This window comes from Sinocyclocheilus rhinocerous, unplaced genomic scaffold, assembly GCF_001515625.1.
Source record: "Sinocyclocheilus rhinocerous isolate Xijiao unplaced genomic scaffold, SAMN03320098_v1.1 scaffold3117, whole genome shotgun sequence".
NCBI lineage: Eukaryota > Metazoa > Chordata > Actinopteri > Cypriniformes > Cyprinidae > Sinocyclocheilus > Sinocyclocheilus rhinocerous.
The window spans coordinates 305,929-325,114 of NW_015629109.1; the positions used below are offsets into that span (position 1 = coordinate 305,929).

General features: G+C 37.0%; 1 protein-coding gene across 2 annotated transcripts in view; it reads right to left on the bottom strand.

Annotated features, from left to right (window-relative positions):
• Nucleotides 1-19,186, bottom strand: part of snd1 (staphylococcal nuclease and tudor domain containing 1) — a 192,185-nt gene that overhangs the window by 142,974 nt on the left and 30,025 nt on the right. For both annotated transcript variants that reach the window (XM_016550657.1, XM_016550658.1), the window contains 4 exons: nt 14,004-14,105; nt 6,819-6,925; nt 4,052-4,162; nt 3,022-3,094 (listed from right to left, as the gene is read on the bottom strand). In XM_016550657.1, coding sequence (XP_016406143.1) covers nt 3,022-3,094; nt 4,052-4,162; nt 6,819-6,925; nt 14,004-14,105 — 393 coding nt within the window. The remainder of the gene's footprint in view (nt 1-3,021; nt 3,095-4,051; nt 4,163-6,818; nt 6,926-14,003; nt 14,106-19,186) is intronic.

The following is a 19,186-nucleotide window of genomic DNA, read 5'->3' on the forward strand; positions in this document are numbered from 1 at the left end:
GCAAAAAAAATCTAAATATTGAGAAAATCGCCTTTAAAGTTGTCCAAATGAAGCTCTTAGCAATGCATATTACGAATCAAAAATTAAGTTTTAATATATTTACAGTAGGAAATGTACAAAATATCTTCATGGAACATGAACTTTACTTAATATCCTAATGATTTTTGGCATAAAATAAAACTCAATATTTTTGACCATACAATGTATTTTTGGCTATTGCTACAAATATACCCCAGCGACTTAAAGGGATAGTTCACCCAAAAATGAAAAGCAAATAAACATCAAATTTTCATTTTTGGGTGAACTATCCCTTTAAGACTGGTTTTGTGGTCCAGGGTCACAAATGTTAATTAAAATAACTACAATTATATCGGCTTTATATCGGCCACCCTGCTTTCCAAGATATCGGCATCGGCTGTCAAAAAAACAATATCTGTCGACCACTATAAATTATATGACAATGTATTTAGTCTTGGCGGAATACTAGATCTGCTACGCTGCTGCTGCAAAGCAAGTACAGGAACTTGCTACTGCCAATAGATACACCGATACGGTGCTGTGAGTTTTTAAGACATACTGCCACTGTAAAAATAGCATATATAAAAACACGTAGCAGATTTATACAGGTGGAGCTGGGGAAAGTGGAGGATTTCAGAGGAACTCTAAAAGCACGCTGCGAAATGCTCTAGTGCAGTGGTCACCAACCTTTTTAGGCCCAAGATCCCTGACCTCAGATCGACGGGTTGGCGACCACTGCTCTAGTGAATGCTAACCAGCCATCTGAATGTAAAGCAGTCAGCTTGTGCCAAGTAGTTTAACGCTGTGAATATGCGTTAATGACCCATCACCCTGTGCCATTTAGAGTTTCATTACAGAACTTGGTATTTATTTGTTATAAATATTTATTTTTATATTTACGTCTTTTTTTGGTTATAATTTTTTCGTCTTTAATTGTTCTTTGCATTTTTTACTTGTTCTATGCATTTATTTTATACTTATTAATTTTTATGCTTGTTATAAAAAGTATAAAATTAAATGCATGTGTTTTTATTTACTTTCTTTTTTAGACTTGGCTATTATACTTCACTAGTTATTATACTTGCTTAGATGTTACTTGATTTTGTACAAACAAAATGCCACATTAAACTTTGCAGTTGTCATGACAATCACTACATGTCTGGGTCATTTTAAAGAACATTTTTTTATAGAATTTAAATATGTATTGATAGCATGATTAAATGCATCATTTTTGCAATACAAAACTAGTTATGCAATAAAAATGCATTCATTAATGCAACATATTAATATAATTGCACTAAAACAGCACCCTTATTTTATTTATTGATTGCATCAAATTTTTAAACAAAATTTTGCACATGCGCCTTCACTGGCTACCTTGGCTGGTTTACTTACATTAGTTTACATACTTTTGATTTGTAATTCAAATGTGGACTAGAAAACGACAGGCCAAGTGGAAGATAACAGTTTGACACTGTGAGCCATTATGGGAGTAGGGCAGCTCTATTTCAAGAGTGTCCTGACCAAGGGTGTACTTTTAGAAGTGAGATTGGCCATCTTTCTGTTTGACAGGTGTGTAACAGAGACACTTCAAATTTCACTTTAAATATTGCTGCTTCCTGTGACTAAGCACACCAGGGCCGCCCACCGCAGCTGGAAATACAGCCATGACCCACACGAAGAAAGACACCAAAAGAGAAAGTAAGAGTGAAAAGAAAACAAACACATCCAAAGATAAATGGTCCTTTCAGACCAACGACATAGTCCCAATCCAAATGGCATTACTCTGACTGTCAGTCATATAATGAGGGAATCTTGTTTCTGGATGAGAAATTAGAATGTTACCGTTTGAGAGTGACACACTCTTTTCTCTCACTCTAAATGCCTCCCACACAAACTCGGGTATAAATAACATCCTGAAAAAGTTCGCAGACAGCTGCCATATACTTCATTAAAACCTGAGGAGCTCATTCATAAACGCAGAGATGAGACGATGAGATGAGGAAGGAGAGAGTTGAGGAGAGGTGAACAGGAAGTCAGCGGCTATTAAACGTCAGTTGCTTCACACACCAAGTAACAAGCCTGTCACCCAGCAAATGACATTTACAAGCTAAGTAAAATTTAATCTTCATTTGGTAAGGCACCCAAACAGATTCGCCTAAAAACAACTTTAGAGCTACGAGCATGATGACTTTATGGGTAGAAAGACTATTTTTAGAGAGGCGTTCATTAATTTAATGGTCAGGGCCGTAATGCAGCAATAAATCAGCTGTCATATGACGAAGCTTTAACATCAAAGATTTGAGAGAGGAATCTGGGATATAGAAGACATTGGTAAAGACATTGGAAGAACATACCGTCATAGGTCATGCTCAGGCCCAGACAAATTCTTTTTTGCATTTGATTCTTGATTTTGAAGTCAAATTTATTAAATGGAACTTTATTAAATGCACTCTTATTCGCAGCTGAAAACAAAAGCAGCCAAATATTTAAACTAAAGAAAATCAAATTAGTCTAAAAAACCCACCATGTATAATGTACAGCTTTAGCAGAGAGAATATCTTTCCTAAGTAAACAAAATAGACGTAATGACTGAAATATGATTAATCAAAATGATTAATAGATGCATGCACAATTATCCATGCACTGCATACATTTTATACATGTATCTTACTAACCACAAACAAATGCCTTTCAATTTGAATCTGTGGAATTCAGGATTAAATGATTGTGCAGCGATTTTTACAAATACAGACATGTTTGATTCGCAAACATGTCTATTTGTAAAAATTGCTACACAATCATTTAATCCTGAATTCTACAGACTCAAATTGAAAGGCATTTGTTTGTGGTTAGTAAGATACATGTATAAAATGTATGAAGTACATGGATAATTGTGTAGTGCATCTATTAATCATTTGGAGTCTAATTTCATCCCATAGAAATACATCCCTATGAATCAGACTCAAATAGCAACTGAAGCAAATAAAATCAAAAGCTTACCCCTGAAATGTCTGCCACCCTGTGAATGGGCACTTCTTTCTTGCTGTGAAGTCCTTTACCATTCTTGATCGCCCTGCAATGATTCAAGCACTATGTTAAAATCGAAATATTTAGAACGGGTCCCCAGAACATAAAACCATTTCTGCCTCAGCCTGAGAAACCAACCCTTAAACAAACCCACCCATTCATTCATCCCATGCCACAAAAGAGCCAACAAATCACATTTATAGGCCAGCAGCTCTCATGCATTACACATGGGAATGTATACAGTGTCTTTTGTGTGTGTCGACTGCTCGATCAGTGTAATAGTGGTTGCTGAGTGGTGATGCCTGCACATTACAGTAGATACAGGAGGAATGAGGGAAGTGTCTTTGGCCTCTTTAAGGCAGATGTATCTGTGGCTGTAGCCTCCCTGGTGTCCAATCAAATTCGGTGAAAAATAGAGGAAGGGAGAGAGAGCTCGTCCTGAGGTTGATTTCTCAGAGGATGTAGGGTAACGACCAGCAATCTCTGCTAAAAATAAATTTGAGGCCCGCAAACCTCCCATCTCCGCAGGCTCCACGGGGAAGCATTACCCAGAGAGCGAAGGACAAGAAAATATAGGAGAGATGTGTGTGAATGCATGTGCGCTTTCGAGAGCAACACCAAGAGTGAAGAATAGAAATGGAAAAGAAAGAGCAGTAGATAAGCAGCAGCAAGTCTCTTTCTCGAGAGAGTCGCCCCATCTATCGCCGACCACGAGATCCGAATCTCTTTCTGTGCAATAAACCACCCTTGAAACCTCTGCACCGCAGATCTATATAATTATATTCGTAGACAAAGAATAAAAGAGCAATGCTTTACTGCTGGTGCTTGAGGTATAAGCTCTGGGACTGATATTGCCCCCATGAAATGAGAGCTAACCAGACAAGCCATGACTTACTGCACAGAACAAAATGGCTCCATTTCACAGACGGCTTCTCCTACTCAATGTGTGGAAATATGGCCCACATTCGCTAGCCGGCGGTTTTATTTTAGTGTTTTGACTCACCTTGCCTCTGCTGCCAAGAGCTCGTCGTAATGAGAAGATCTTTGATCGTCGTCCTGACGGTATCTGATCACTGTTGCGAGACCTTTACTGACCAGAGCCTCAGCAATGTTTCTACAAAGAGCGGGGTCAGAAAACCTTTTAAAAAAATGATGAAGGAATGGTCTCTGATCTCTCAGGTGTTCTCTAACCTCATCAGGCATTATAGGAGAAAATTTAGAGCTGTTAAACTGGCAAATGGAGGTTTCAAAAAGTATTGAATAAAAGGGTGCCGTTAATTGTGGCAAATGTGTATTAGAGATAAAAGGGTGCCGTTAATTGTGGCAAATGTGTATTAGAGAAAAACATTTATTTCATAATGATATTTCCCCCCCATTTTAAATTCTTTAATTTAAAGATATTTTTTTTAATAAAAGATCAAAAGGATTAACAATGCAGATTAATTTCCACAGCCTTCTTTGATCATATTTACCAAGGGTGCCGATATTTTTGGCCATGACTGTACACATGGTGCCGAGTTAAATAATGTGTTTATGCAATTATTATTTGCTGCTTAATGCATTAAATAATTAATGGAATTATCATCCATTAAATATAGCAATCCATATCAGTATTGGACCTGGTATCGGTAATACTGGCTTTCTTTACTTTCTTAGGGAAAAGGAGCTATTAACCAAATGTTTAAAATACTGTCTTTGCTATTTCCACATTAAATTTGGAGATTCCATGTGAAAATATATGCTTACAAATGATCATGTTAGGTCTGATTGATTATAGAAATCTGTGCGATTATTTTAAATCAATCAATTTATGCAACTATTTCGGGATAGTCTATAGACTTCAGTTTGCACGTTGTTTGAAGGAGAGCGTTGAGTGAGATTGAGTAAGGCCTAATTTGCAGAACTGAAACATAATTGATCACAACAAGCAATATTGGTGCCCTGCAAGCAAAGTGGCAAATGCATTTCTCATTGCCATTTTTCAACACAGATACTGCCTTCAGCAAGCAGCTCGCATTCCCCTATTGCAGAGCACAGCAAACAAGAGCAAGAGGCATTCTGTGTCAAGTTTTGGTAATAAAACCAAAAGGGCAAAAACATGATTAAAAGCAAAGAGCGCTTTTTATTTTTGGTGCCAATGCTGGTTTCGTAGGAAGAGTGGTAAACAGTTTCTGCAAGTACTCAATGTGATCCTCTCTTTAAATACACAAACATACCACAGTTCAGAGGCACAAAATACAATATGAAAAGGCGGGGACTGTTGAGGTTAAGCAATCAAACCAAAAAACCTGTACACTGACTAAACAAAACACAGAAATTGCAAGCGTTGAGAACTATACTTCCTATGTCAGTCCTACTTCACCATGCTTCCAAAAATCAAATGTTTACTGAAAAGTAACCTATTGCATCAGCCTGACAGACTGTCTGTGCTGCCATGGATTTTTACGGATCTACAATCAGTTCAGGCTCTTAAATTATTTATGGCACTATGGGAAATCCTGGAAAGAACTGATTTCGAATCAGCGAAGAGTCAAGATGCGGCAAAGCAGCTGAGCCCTCAGGCGATGTGACCACCTGTTACCCACAATGCTCTAACGCCAAGCACTGGGGCATGGTTGGGTAATCACAGCCTAAGGCGTAATACCACCCCAGACTCATGTGCCTGGCCTCACTTACCCTAACAAGGGACAGTGTGCTAGATCACACATCCACATCACAAGGGTGAACAAGAATCATTTGAATTCACAGAGGAGTCATAAAGGGTAATAAATCATACAGCAGTCCCACTTCTGAGAGTGAGAAGATTGTTAGAGAGAGTCTAGAAACATTCAGATTTTATTTATGGTTCCATTTCTTGTGTCACAGTGTCTTTTGCTGTTGGTTGTCAACTGAGACAACTTACATTTGAAGAGCAACTGCTACTGTGTAAAGAATAGACCCAAATTTTAAATCATTATTCAAAATCGGAATGATTAACGAGTGGATTTGATCAATTTATTGTTTAAAGTTAACTCAATGACTATCCAGAAGCAGTGGAACAAGGATCAATAGAGGGGAAGATTTTGTTCTCACACAATTATCAGCATATGACTTGAAATCCATTGCATGAGTTACATTACGGTCTAATAGTTTAAAGTCAGCAAAAAAAGAAAGAAAAATGTATACTTTTATTCAGGAATGACATTAAATTGACCAAAAGTGACAGTAAAGACATTTATAATGTTAAAAACAATTTCTATTTCAAATAAATGTTGGTCTTTTGAACTTTCTATGGTTTCCAAAAAAAACATATAGCAGTATATTGACAGTAATAATTAATGTTTCTTGAGCACCAAATCAGCATATTAGAATGATTTCTGAAGGATCATATGACACTGAAGACTGGAGTGATGGCTGCTGAAAATTCAGCTTTGCCATCACAGAGATAAATTACAGATACAAGATATTTTAAAATATATTAAGATATTAAAAAGAAAAAAGTTATTTTAAATTGTAAACTCACAATATTACTGTTTTTTTTTTATTAAATGTAGACTTGGTGAGAATAAGAGAATTTAAAAAATGTTTAAAACATATATATTTTATATATATATATATATATATATATAATTACTGACCCCAACACTTTTGAACAATAGTATACATGAAACCATTTATAGCGTGTTTTTTGTTCGTTTGGTTTTTTACCATTTTATCACAGAGAGTGGGAGGAGAAGGTTTTGAAAGAGCCAAAAAGCAGAACTGATTTGGTAACTGGTTAGTTTACTTACATTCCACCAATGGTCACTGTAGCACAGGTGCGCTCTGGGAAAGCCGGGATGCTACCCGTTTCCATGGCACTGGTGGCAGCTCTGATGTAATCGACCATGACATTAACCTGCAAAGACAAAACAAAATGGTTCAATCTCCAGCAGAGTTGATGTAGGGCCAAGAAACAAGGCCTACGTAGACAGACACACTATAAGCCTGTCAGGGGCTCAGCTATGGAGATAAATTGACCATTGAATCCACACGTGAGGACACAGAGAACTGCACTGTAACCCTGTTTTATGATGTCGCATTAAACATGACAGAATTATGCCAAGAAAGAGCAACACATCAAACTCTGAATTTGATATCTTTGTACAGGATTGCAAATCAAGCGAAAAGCTGGCTTTAAAGGAAAAAAATGGATTACAGGCCTTTCAGGGTGGACAAATTGTGTTAGAGCATCTAGCGAGGGGTTTGGTGTGTGCGTGTGTGTACAAGCATGACTGTGGGCTACTTTCCAAGGTCACCCTGAGTCAGTGTGAATCATGTCAGACTAGACCATAGATCTCCCCAGAGGAAGCCAAACCAAACATGGAAACTGTTTATCACGAAGCAAGAAAGAGGCGGGGACCGGTAACTATTTCGCTTGATGGCGACGGAGGCAAGCAGAAGGGAAGAGGATAACTAAAGCTGATTATTTCACACCAAACTGCTCCAGGTTAAGAAATCAACTCCATTTGTGTCAAACTCTCGCCGAGGTCATCGGATAATCCCGGAGGGGGCATCGCATTCGGCATTTTCTTGTTAGCTTTGAGCAAATAAGAAGCCGCGTTGAGATATTCTGAGATAGGAGGCTGTGATCTGGCCAATTTTGTTCAATCAGTTCAGAGCAAACAAAGGGTTGGAAGCTAATCTGAAATAGTAAGCCGGATCTCCCATCTGTCTTGACACGCAGGGGGGAAGATCAGTCATTAATCGGGATGGCACCAATAACAACCCAAGGACGAAGACTTCACCTGACCGAATGCCACACCCATGGTCCTCTGGGAGTGTGTGGATTGATTACATCCTGTTACAGAACGGATGAACATAATGCATTAGTGCACGTGTGTAAAGTTTCTCACAGAAATGAGGCATGTGTCAAAGCACTCACTTCCCCAAGACACTTCCCACCTGTCCAGAGGCTGATGAGAGTGAACCATATGCTCAGGAGCAATCGATTTCAGTGTGTGTATCTCTAAAATAAAGCGGTGTCCTAGTAAACTAGGAGAGGAATTCTTATGTAATTCAAGTTGATTAGTCCAACAATGAATTGATGGCAAGCACACCAAATGGACACAAGACCACTCTTGCAACGCTTTAGCAAACTGGTCAAATCTACAGCTTAAAGGGACAGTTCACCCAAATCTGAAAATAGTCTTCATTTACTCACCCTCATGTCGTTCCAAGCCTGTATGAGTTTCTTTATGTTGAACACAAAAGAAAATATTCTGAAGAATGCTGGTAATCAAACTGTTGATGGTTCCCTACTATGGAGGTCAATGGGGACCAACAACTGTTTGGTGGTTCTAAATTATTCAAAATATATTCTTTTTTTTTTTTTACTTTTTTTTTTTGCCGATTTTTGCATTTATTGTTATAGGACAGTGAAGATGAGACAGGAAGCGAAGTGCGAGTGAGAAAGGGGGCGGGATGGGGAAGGGTCCTCAAGCCAGGATTCGAACTCGGGACGCCCGAAGTGCAACGGCGCAGTGCCCACAAGGCTATCGGCACCAAGATATCTTCTTTTGTGTTCAACATAAGAAAGAAACGTATACAGGTTTGGAACGACATGAGTGTGAGTAAATGACAATTTCATTTTTGGGTAAACTATTTCTTTAAAGGGGTCATATGATGCGATTTCAAGTTTTCCTTTCTCTTTGGAGTGTTACAAGCTGATTGTGCATAGATAAGATCCCGCATCATATGACCCCTTTAACAGTTTAAGGAAGGTGCTCACATTTAGACAAATGTATTGCCGTACTGATCCATATGATATAATGCAAATGTAGATTTATGAAAACAGGACAAAGAGCATGCAACTGCCTAGCAAAATGAAATGTTGAAATAAGACAATTTTTACATGGCAAAAGAAAGTTCCATGCTTTGAACTAATTCCTAAAGTTGTATGTAAAGTTGTAAATTCCATTTATCCCTCCAATTCATTTGCCTCAAAATGAAAATGTAACTCAGTTTAATGGACATAATGGAAGTTCATTAGGTGGGGGAATCCTGTGGACACTAATTTTCTTACCCCAGGAGTTTAGTGTTTCATCAGCAAATAAAACACAAAATGATTGCATTTTCATCCCCTCTTCTTCTACTCTCCAGTTCTCTCTTAGAAAGGCACAGACAGCTCTGCACCATTGGGCAGGAGTAATGAGCTTGGTTGAACGACAACATGCCCTTCTTAAGAAACACAAAGCGCCAACAATTCCCGCTCGTTCAGAAGAGCAAATGTGCTTATGAAGAAAGAGAAAATGAATGAGCGAGAGTAAGAAGAGGCCCATTTGGGAAGCAGATGACAGATTAAATGGGCTTTTAGAGTCATGTCTGAATTGAAAGATCTGACTGAAGGGCAACAGCAATGGAGGGTTTCAGAAAAGCCCAGACAGAACCAGTAAGAAGAGAATGACGAAGACAGAAATGCTGCTAATGGTGAAGCATCCGTCAAAACGTAGACAGGTCCACTGAAATGTCTCGGGGAAATGCAGAAAGATTGAGCTGGTGCATGTACAGCAAGGATGCTTTCACACTTGGTTTGACTGCTTTGTCCAAACCAGAGATGGATTCCACTGCCTCCCCCGCTGGACTCTTTTCACATTGTACATCTGGGTTCAAACAGTGGCATGTGTGAATCATCAACGCGATAACCACAGAGAGTAATTCGATAATGAGTCAGGAAGAGAAGACTCACAGTTCATGTTTTCGACAGTATGGATTTATAACCAAAATTTACACACAAAAGCATTTGTGTTTGTCTGCCACAGATGTATTGCATGAAATGCAATGTGAACTGCACTCCAAATGCAAATTATCTGGAGACAAGCAAGTATAACAATGTGCGTGACTGGGAGCACACAAAGGAACAAATACACTACAGTTTACATTCATACCAACCGTGAATATTCAGAAGAGGTTTTATTAAACATAAAAACATAAAATAAATACTCTGCAATCAATGCCAACAAATTGTGGATGAACTGACTTTGAGTCCGTTCTTAATAATAATAATAATAAAAAAGAGATAATAGTAATAGTAATAATAATAAAGCGGTAATACGATAAATATTATAATCATCTAGTATTTTTATAACTGTCATATTATTGTTATTGTTTTTATTACTGTTATGGTTTATTGTATTAGCATCATTATACAATGTTTTTATTAATTTCATTAATAACTACAGTTTATTATTGTTGTTGTTGTTATTGTTATTGATTTGTTTTATTTGAGCTAGTTATTAAATTAACAATACAATTATCATTAACAATACAATTGTTTATTATTATTATTATTATTACTAAAACAATTATTATTATTATTATTATTATTATTACAATTACAACAATAATTTTTATTATATAATTTTTAACAATACAATTATCTATTATTATTATTATTATTATTAAACAATTGTGTAAATTTTTTTAATTTTTAACACCACAATTACCTATTATTATTATTATTGATTTGTTTTATTGGAGTTATTGTTATCAAATTAACAATGCAAGTATCACTAACAATACAATTGTTTATTATTATTATTATTACTACTACTATTATTATGTGGGGGCGGGGACAATTATTATTATTATTATTATTATTATTATTATTACAATTACAACAATAATTTTTATTATATAATTTTTAACAATACAATTATCTATTATTATTATTATTAAACAATTGTGTTAATTTTTTTAATTTTTAACAACACAATTACCTATTATTCTTATTATTGATTTGTTTTATTGGAGTTATTGTTATCAAATTAACAATGCAAGTATCACTAACAATACAATTGTTTATTATTATTATTATTACTACTACTATTATTATGTGGGGGCGGGGACATTTACAAACTTGGATCACAAATGGACACTGGTCCACACCAAAAGGTCTATAGTGTGCAAACATCCCAAGCATACATATGTGCATCTCTGATATGTGCACAGCCAAACCTGCTCTCTGCGAGCTTAAGTCCCTGTGAGTGGAGTCTATCGCGGTGAGGGTAGGTGTAGTCAGGAAACTCTGTAATACACATTTCATGGATTAAAAGTGAGCTGCTAGTCTCACACGCCACTGTAATTCCCTCTAAAGCAGAAGTAGAGGGAAAAGATGAATGAAGTCTGCACAGCTCTGCCGCGGCAGCCTCAATGTGCATCAGGGCAACATGTGAAAACTCAGCACGTCCTCTTCCATATAAACCAACAAACTAATAAACAAAGCAGCACATACCTGCATAAACACAGACATCAAACGCTTGACACTGACATTCCACACAGTCACTGTCTCTTGTTAACACCTCTCACACACACACACACACACACACACGAACGCTCACACCCACATAACAGGAGGCACTTTGAGCGGGCAGGATTATCCAAACGTGCTCTTTCCTGATAAGTGGATTAATGCAACATTTTCATTTGACTTTTTTGCTGAGGCAGAGACCCTCTACAGAGGCGCTACTTAGAAAGTTAGCCAAATCTAGCTTTGGATTATGTCACCGGGAAGTTCTGTTTCAATACCGAGAGGAGGAAATTCACTTCTCCACAGATTTCCCTCCATTACCCACTGCTAGTGAATGCCACTCATTCTCTCCATCCTTTCAAAAGAAGAAACACGATCTGAAATGGACGCCACGCTCCAGAGCTGTGGCTCACTGGGGCTTGGAGGAGCTTCTCTACCTCCTTTCCTTTGATCTTCTCTTGCTGATTGTGCCGCTGAACTCTGATATTGATCACATACTCGCAGAGATATAGTGGGAGTTGACCTTCGACCTCTTCTGGGACCTCTTTTTGAAGACTACAGTCATGTTAGAGCGACAGAAGATGGATGCAACCTCATCGAATCCACCAGAATCAGCTCAAGCTCTTCCACTAATACTCTGGAAACAAAAGTCAGGTACTACTTACCCTTTGTGACCAGCTGGGATGCAGCCTGTAAAGAACGAATGGCATCTTAAATGCAAAATCAAAAGGTTCTGGGCATAAAATAGTCCCTTCTGGCCTTATCTGGCAGAAATGAGTCATTAGATTTGTACTTTTTCAGCAACAAAACAATCGGTCTTTAATGATGTCTCTATTTTATAGTTATGAACTTCTATAATTGCCCAGATTGTATTTCTCTTTTAAACAGTTGGAACATTTTAAATTTTCCACAGCAGTTGCCAGGGCAGAGGGAGAGATGCTAAAACATGCCGTGCCTCAGTACAAGGCCTCATACTCACACCATATTGTGTCCTAGCAACAGCTAAAGAAATCTGACGAGAGACTGTCAACTGGTGCATTTAAAAATGTAATTAAAATTAATTTATGTAACTAGCATTCACAATTGCAGTGTGTTTCAAAGACCACTGCTTTACCTTTTGCATTTGGTTCACCTCAATATGGAATATCTGGCTACAAAAATAACATTTCCTGCACAGAAATATTAAGATCCTACTTTTGACTCTGAAGATTGATGATTAATACTATACACTACTAATTTATGTCAGAGCACTTCTGTGACACTTAATGAGCCAAAATTGGATCCTGAAGATGATTGCCGCAGTCTTGCGCTGGATACATTCTGAATGAATTCAAACATTCCCACACTGTTTGCATTAATATGCAAACAAGCATCTTATCACGCAGAGCGTTGTATAAATCCAACTATCTGTTGACTACTGCTGAGTGCATACATGGGAAATGCAAAATCTAATCTGAGATTAAACTCGTTGCTTTCCATTTCCCGTCTCCAGTTAAAAATATTCACATGATTCCAGGTCAGTGAACCATACTTCTGTAAAAAGAAGCAGCAATAAAATATTGGTTTCTAAAGCAGCCTTACGTTCATACAAGGATGATATAAAGCTGCATTAGTAATCCATGCATCCGGTGATCATTTATGAGAAAACGTCTGTGTGTGAGGAAATGTGCGGTCATATTTCTTTGGTGTTAAATCAAATGGGCCTTGCAGGCTGGGCTTTTCATTATTCTGCACATAAATCGTGAATTGTTTGGGTGAGAAAAGTCTTGAACAGACAATAAAGCGCAGCTATACAATCTGCCCATTATGCTTTAATAAGTCCCAATATGACAGAATTTTCAGAACATCCCACACCAGTTTATACCCTGCTGTCCCAATTAAAACGGCAACAACTTCTGATGCCAAGTATTTCTGTTTGATATGAGTGACACAGATGGAAACACTTCATGTTTTACATTTACTCCTGAAATCACCCCAAGTATTTTCAAAATACACATTCATGCTCTTGTTGTGAGTGATTCATCTGTGCATAATCCAGTGACTTCATGAACTAACAACTTTTTAATTGTTCAGGGTTAAATGTTAAACCATAAATATACTAACGTTTATTGTTTATTCATGTTCATTCATAACATTCATTTAAAATGTATATTCAAATTATATATACATTATTTATGTATTGTAAAATTAACTAATTGAATATTTACTGTTAATCCAAATATAATATAAAATATTTCTCTTCATGAACTTTCATCAAAATGTAAACTGGAAACTACTTTTTCTTCATTAACTTTGGGACATGATAAAGATGTAATAAATAACTAATATATTGTTGGGAATAAGTATTGAAATTATACTGTATAACTTCTACTATATGTACATATTTGTGTTAAAAACATCTCAACATTTCTCATGTTGAAGCTTTGTGTTGTGACATTTTTTGTTTTCCTCGTAAAATAAAGAACTAAAGTTAAAAGAAAAAACATGTCATTTGTGCCTCTGTGAATAAAGTCGCTCAGCTCATGGTCTGTGTGGTCTATGTGTTCAGTGACTCCAAACAGAATACAGAAACTCAGAGAAAGAAAACAACTCTGCATCCATATGAAATGGACAGAAAAACATATGGAAAGAAAACGTTTATACAGAAAGACTTAGTCTGTTTGTGTGAGAATGTCACAAAGTCTCTCACCTTCTTGCCAATGAGCTTCTTTCTCAAGAATTCCCGTGCCTCAAACATGTAAGGAATGTCATAGAGTGGACGGAAACGCTTGTCTTTGTCCTTGTTCTTCTCCTATAGAGTCAGACAGAATAGGGGAAAAGAGAAAGACAGAGAGAAAAGTCAATATCACATAAATGAAAAATAGCCTTCTGTCCCAAACAGGCACAACATTTAATCACTTCCTCAGAGTCTCATATGACTTCCTTCCAAAATGAGGTTCGAAGCTTCCTGTCTTCCACACCCTCACCTCTCTTTCCAATTTTACCATTCTCTTAAAACCTAATATCCTTTCTTTTCCCACACAGCCATGCTAATGTGTCAGGATTGGGAGATGACACGTCTCATTGTTTCGATCTCTTGGTGTTCCAGGCATGTGACTCCACATACAAAATGCTCTCACTGCCACACGTTGATATACTAGAAATAGAACCTCATTTACATTTTTCATAAGCAAGGGAAAAGGGTTGTTATTTTCCCCAGAGAAATGCCAAAAAAAACACTCAGTATGCTCAATATTCCAGGCTCCTATTTCGCAGCTGAGGCCACAACAGTATGAATTAACACACAATGCCACATTCAGAAAAACTCTACCTAAAATAGAAAATAAAAGTCGATTTTGTGTTGCGGGGAGGAACGCTGAACAAATCACTCCATCTTTTCAATGAATCAGTAGATTCAATTACCAAACCCAGTCTGATTCGCTCATGATTCAGACTGATTTAGTTCAGAGCCACTCTACCTGAAATGGAAAATAAATGTCTTTTGTGTGTGTGTGTGTTTTGGGAAGGAACACTAAAACCACTTCATCTTTTCAATGAATAAGTAGATCCAGTTAACAAACCCAGTCTTATTAGCTCATGATTTGGACTGATTCAGTTCTTAAGAGTCAATGATCAAGTCTCAGCAGTTAACAGCCTGGACAAGAGAAAAATTACTAGGGAATATAGACTCATTTCAGAAAGCTGTTGCATGGTGTCAAAAGACCTGAAACAAAGCACACAAGTCACTTGGACTGTTTTTTATGGTGCTTTATAACGTTTCACATTCATTGTAATTGCATGGAAAAAAGCGACCAGTACATAAATCAAAATATCTTTTATGTTTCATGAAAGTAAATGATGATTTAATTTTTTTTGGATGAAAAATCCCATTAAGAATTAGGTGCCGATATTGCTCTACAGCTACTGACTTTTTTAGATTTGGCTCAATCCAAGCTACAATGCTTTGACGCTTGAGGGAAAACCATAAGCAAGAGCAGAAATAAACGAGATAGACAACTAACAACAGCCAGGATGAGGCATAGCTTGTGGGAGAGATCGGACTGTTAACCCTAAGGACCAAATCTTACAGCGAATAAAAGCATATTGACTTAAAAAGCTTAAATCTCAACCATTTTTAAATCCTCATGCTCTGATTCCAGCAAACGTTTATCTGCGCAACAAATAACTCATCTGCGCCCACGTGGTCTGATATTCGGTATGAAATAAAACCGTATCGACCACCCACTTTTGAGAGTGAGACGTAGCATTTAATGCGCCGAGACATCTCTTCTGATGGAGGAGCTTTCAGGACGGCTAAAGAACTGTGCCGATGGAATATAATACAGACAGAAACCCCTGACGGTGAAAGAGAGGACAACCCATTTTCAGTCCGCCTATAAATATCCACGGCAATTCCTTTCCCCCGAGCAAGAAAAGTAGAGGGAGGCCAAGCAGTCTTGCGTTAAGAGTGTGTTTTTTGTGTAAGTGTAGGTAAGAGTGCAAGCATTCTGGGTTTTGCTAGTCGATCATGAATGTCAGCAAGCATGTTACACACAAATACAGCAATCTGTGCTTTTGTTTCGAATACGAGCATGCTAAAATCCGTATGATATTTAACCCATGTGATAGGGTTAAGGTACTAATTGAAGCTGTAGCATGAAAGCTCCACATGTCAATGATAAAACACTCAGAATCAAGGAAGGAATTTATTATGTCCACTAGACAGCTGTAATGCTGCTGAATAGAGAAATCAGCACACGACAAAAAGCTCTGTCGATTGTCGAGATAAAAAGTCTTTGTCATTGTATTGGGCAAATCAAGTGTGTTCTGCGAAGACACGGCAGGCTGGTTACTGAACCGTGTGAGGAGAAATGAGGATTTCTGCGCCTGGCTGACATGCCAATGTTTGCCTGTTACTGGCTCTTAAAAAATTATGGTTTGGCTGCATGCAATGAACGCAAGAATGGTTTCATTCTGCAAGGGCTAACAGGACAGAACAAGACCAAGTCAGGTATTATAAGCAAAATAATCATGTTTTGATACATGAAGGAACGGTGACAAACTGAACTAGTATTACACTTCTCAATTTCAATTTTGTCATTGTTCTAAACCTTATGATTGTCTTTCAGAGGGTCAGTTTTCAAAATGGAGACTGAGGCTGTTGATCTCCAAAAATGCACCATAAAATAGTTGTAAGTCTGTATCTAAGAGTCAAATAATCTTCTCCTCCACCATAGTTTTCAAATAGCATTCACTTCAAACCCAAAAAGTTACGTTAACACTTAGGGACGAATTCTCACTATTAACTAGTTGTTTATTAGCCATCATATTATTAACATATTGGTTGTTTATTAGTACTTATTAGACACATGCTGCATGACCATATTCTACATCCCTAATCCTACTCAATACCTAAACTGAACAACTACCGTACTAACTATTAATAAGCAGCAAATTAGGAGTTTACCGAGGCAAAATTCGCAGTTAATGTTTTGTTAATGGCAAAAATTGGACCTTAAAATAGTGACCAAAGTTACCATTTATGAATGAATATTTCATTGATATTCATTTTATGACACAAAAAACACCATCTTGAGAAATATTTCAAACATTTTAAAAATAGTGCAAAAATAATGTAACGCGCAAGAAATTTGTTCAAAACAGTATAAAAGTTTTTCAGAACTTAAGGAAAGATTTTTCCTTTTCAATATCTTCCACAAATTATTGACCCTAACATGGCTTCAAAAGACTCAGAATATATTGCATTACATATGAAATACTTGAAATTTTTATGGTGCTTTTTGGAACTGGATAATTCCAGTCCCCATTTAAAAATATATATATTTCCGCAATATTTCCTCTTTCGAGTCCCACTGAAGAAAGTCATAAACGTTTGAAACAGAATGAGGGCGAGTAATGACAATTAAATTGTTTGAAAGAGCATGCGTGCATGATGTATTATTTAAAAGTGGCTTGTCGTTCAACACACCTCAGCTCCTGAACTTTAATCTTACACACACACACCTTTCTCACATACATAGATTTCTTTGTCTCGTACCTATACGCACCACTCGTATTTTCATTCCTGCTTCTCTCTCTCTCTTTTTCTCATTAGCCAATCTCATTATCTTCAGGTGATAAATGGCCCATGGACTGAAGCAGAGAGAGAGTGAAGAGCTCTCGCCACCGTCAGGCCTAAGGGTCCTGAGACCTCATAGGAGCTCCTCAATCAGAGAACAACCAATCACACCCTCAGCAAAGACTGCTTAACAGGAAGCCAGCCACTGCTTGGCACAGATGTCCAAAATGAACCTGTTAAAGGGATATTTCACCTAAAAAAATTTTTTTTTCAATTTGCTCATGTCTTTCAAACTTGTATGACTTTCAGAAGACAAAACATATTATGAAGAACATTTCAACTGTTTGTTGATATAACAAAAGTCCTTTGTATAAAAAAAATGGAATAAAGACATTCTCAAGACATTGGTGTTCTACAGGAAACTTAGGAAGAGTACATTTTTTAAAAAATTGAGAATTAGCCCTTCAACCAAACAAGAGCCTCACTAATTCATTTGTTAATGTTTTGAGAAAAGTTAACAATAATTAATTACTGTTAATTAATTACAATAACCAGAAAAAAAGAAAGTGGAGTTAAAACTCCATTTTCTACTAGTTTGTTTATCTTTTATATTTGCACATCAAATTGTTAATTAAGCGTACCCTTTTAGATTTCCATTTGATTGCCATTAATGGCAGATAATACTCAGAGAATGTCACTTAAGGAAAAGATTTGTTTTTGCACTTTAAGCAGTTGAAGGATTAAGCAGTGACACCTTATTAAAGAAGAACAGTAGAGCTGCATATTGAATGCCATCTTCTAGATTTAAATCTACGTAAAATCAACTAAAACTGATTTTATGCCTTAATCTTATGTTTATCACAATGCATTCATCAAATATTGCATTTATCCTTTCATCTTGTGCAGATGAGCTGATGTTTTTCAGTGGTAATTAACAGCATGTTACAGATGCTTAATTTGTATTTAACTCATATGCATTCCTGTAACCAATCTTCCCAAACCTTAACAAGTAAAACCTTAGAAAAGATGGAGCTGTTCTACTCCGCTATAGTAGATCTGATCAATGCAGGAAAAGCAGAAGTCTAAATTTAAACATGATTCAAACCTTTTTTAATCCTCAAGTATTATGGACCTTGAATGACGCAAAAAAAAAAAAAAAAACTTAGCAATTTGTAAGTAACGATTAATGACTGGTTCACGTCAAGAGCATAACTGAGGTGAAAACCTTTCAGCCTCTCGCGTAAGATCACATAAGTCTCGCACGACAGCCGGGAATAGAGTATTATGACCCTCAACATCAGTCATGAGAGTTGCAACGAGCAATTTACACTCATACAGCTGCATCACAGATGCCTTAGAAAAATAATCAGCATTTAAGACTGAAATTACAATGCCCTCTTAAAATAAATCAGCAGTGACGAACAACAGTGACGCATGGAGAAACAAAATGATAAAACAAGAAATGGAGGACACCGGGAGAGGGAAAGAGACACAAAGAAGGGGACGAAGGAACAAACAATTGGTATGATCTTTAGTAGCAGAGGCATCAAAATAAATATGGTTAAAGGTATGTCTACATACACATATATGCAAACATATATGAATGTACTACAGATTAGGCTTGCCGCGATAGACGGTGCTAACGGTTATACCGGTGTTAAGCCACAACACCGGTTACGTCACTTGCCCACCACGTCACCGACCCCCCCCGTCATTTAGATTTTTTATAGTAATAAAAATCATTTAGTTCAGTAAAAGAACAGACACTACAATTAAAAACTGAACGCAGCGTGCCGAACGACAGTCGCATCACA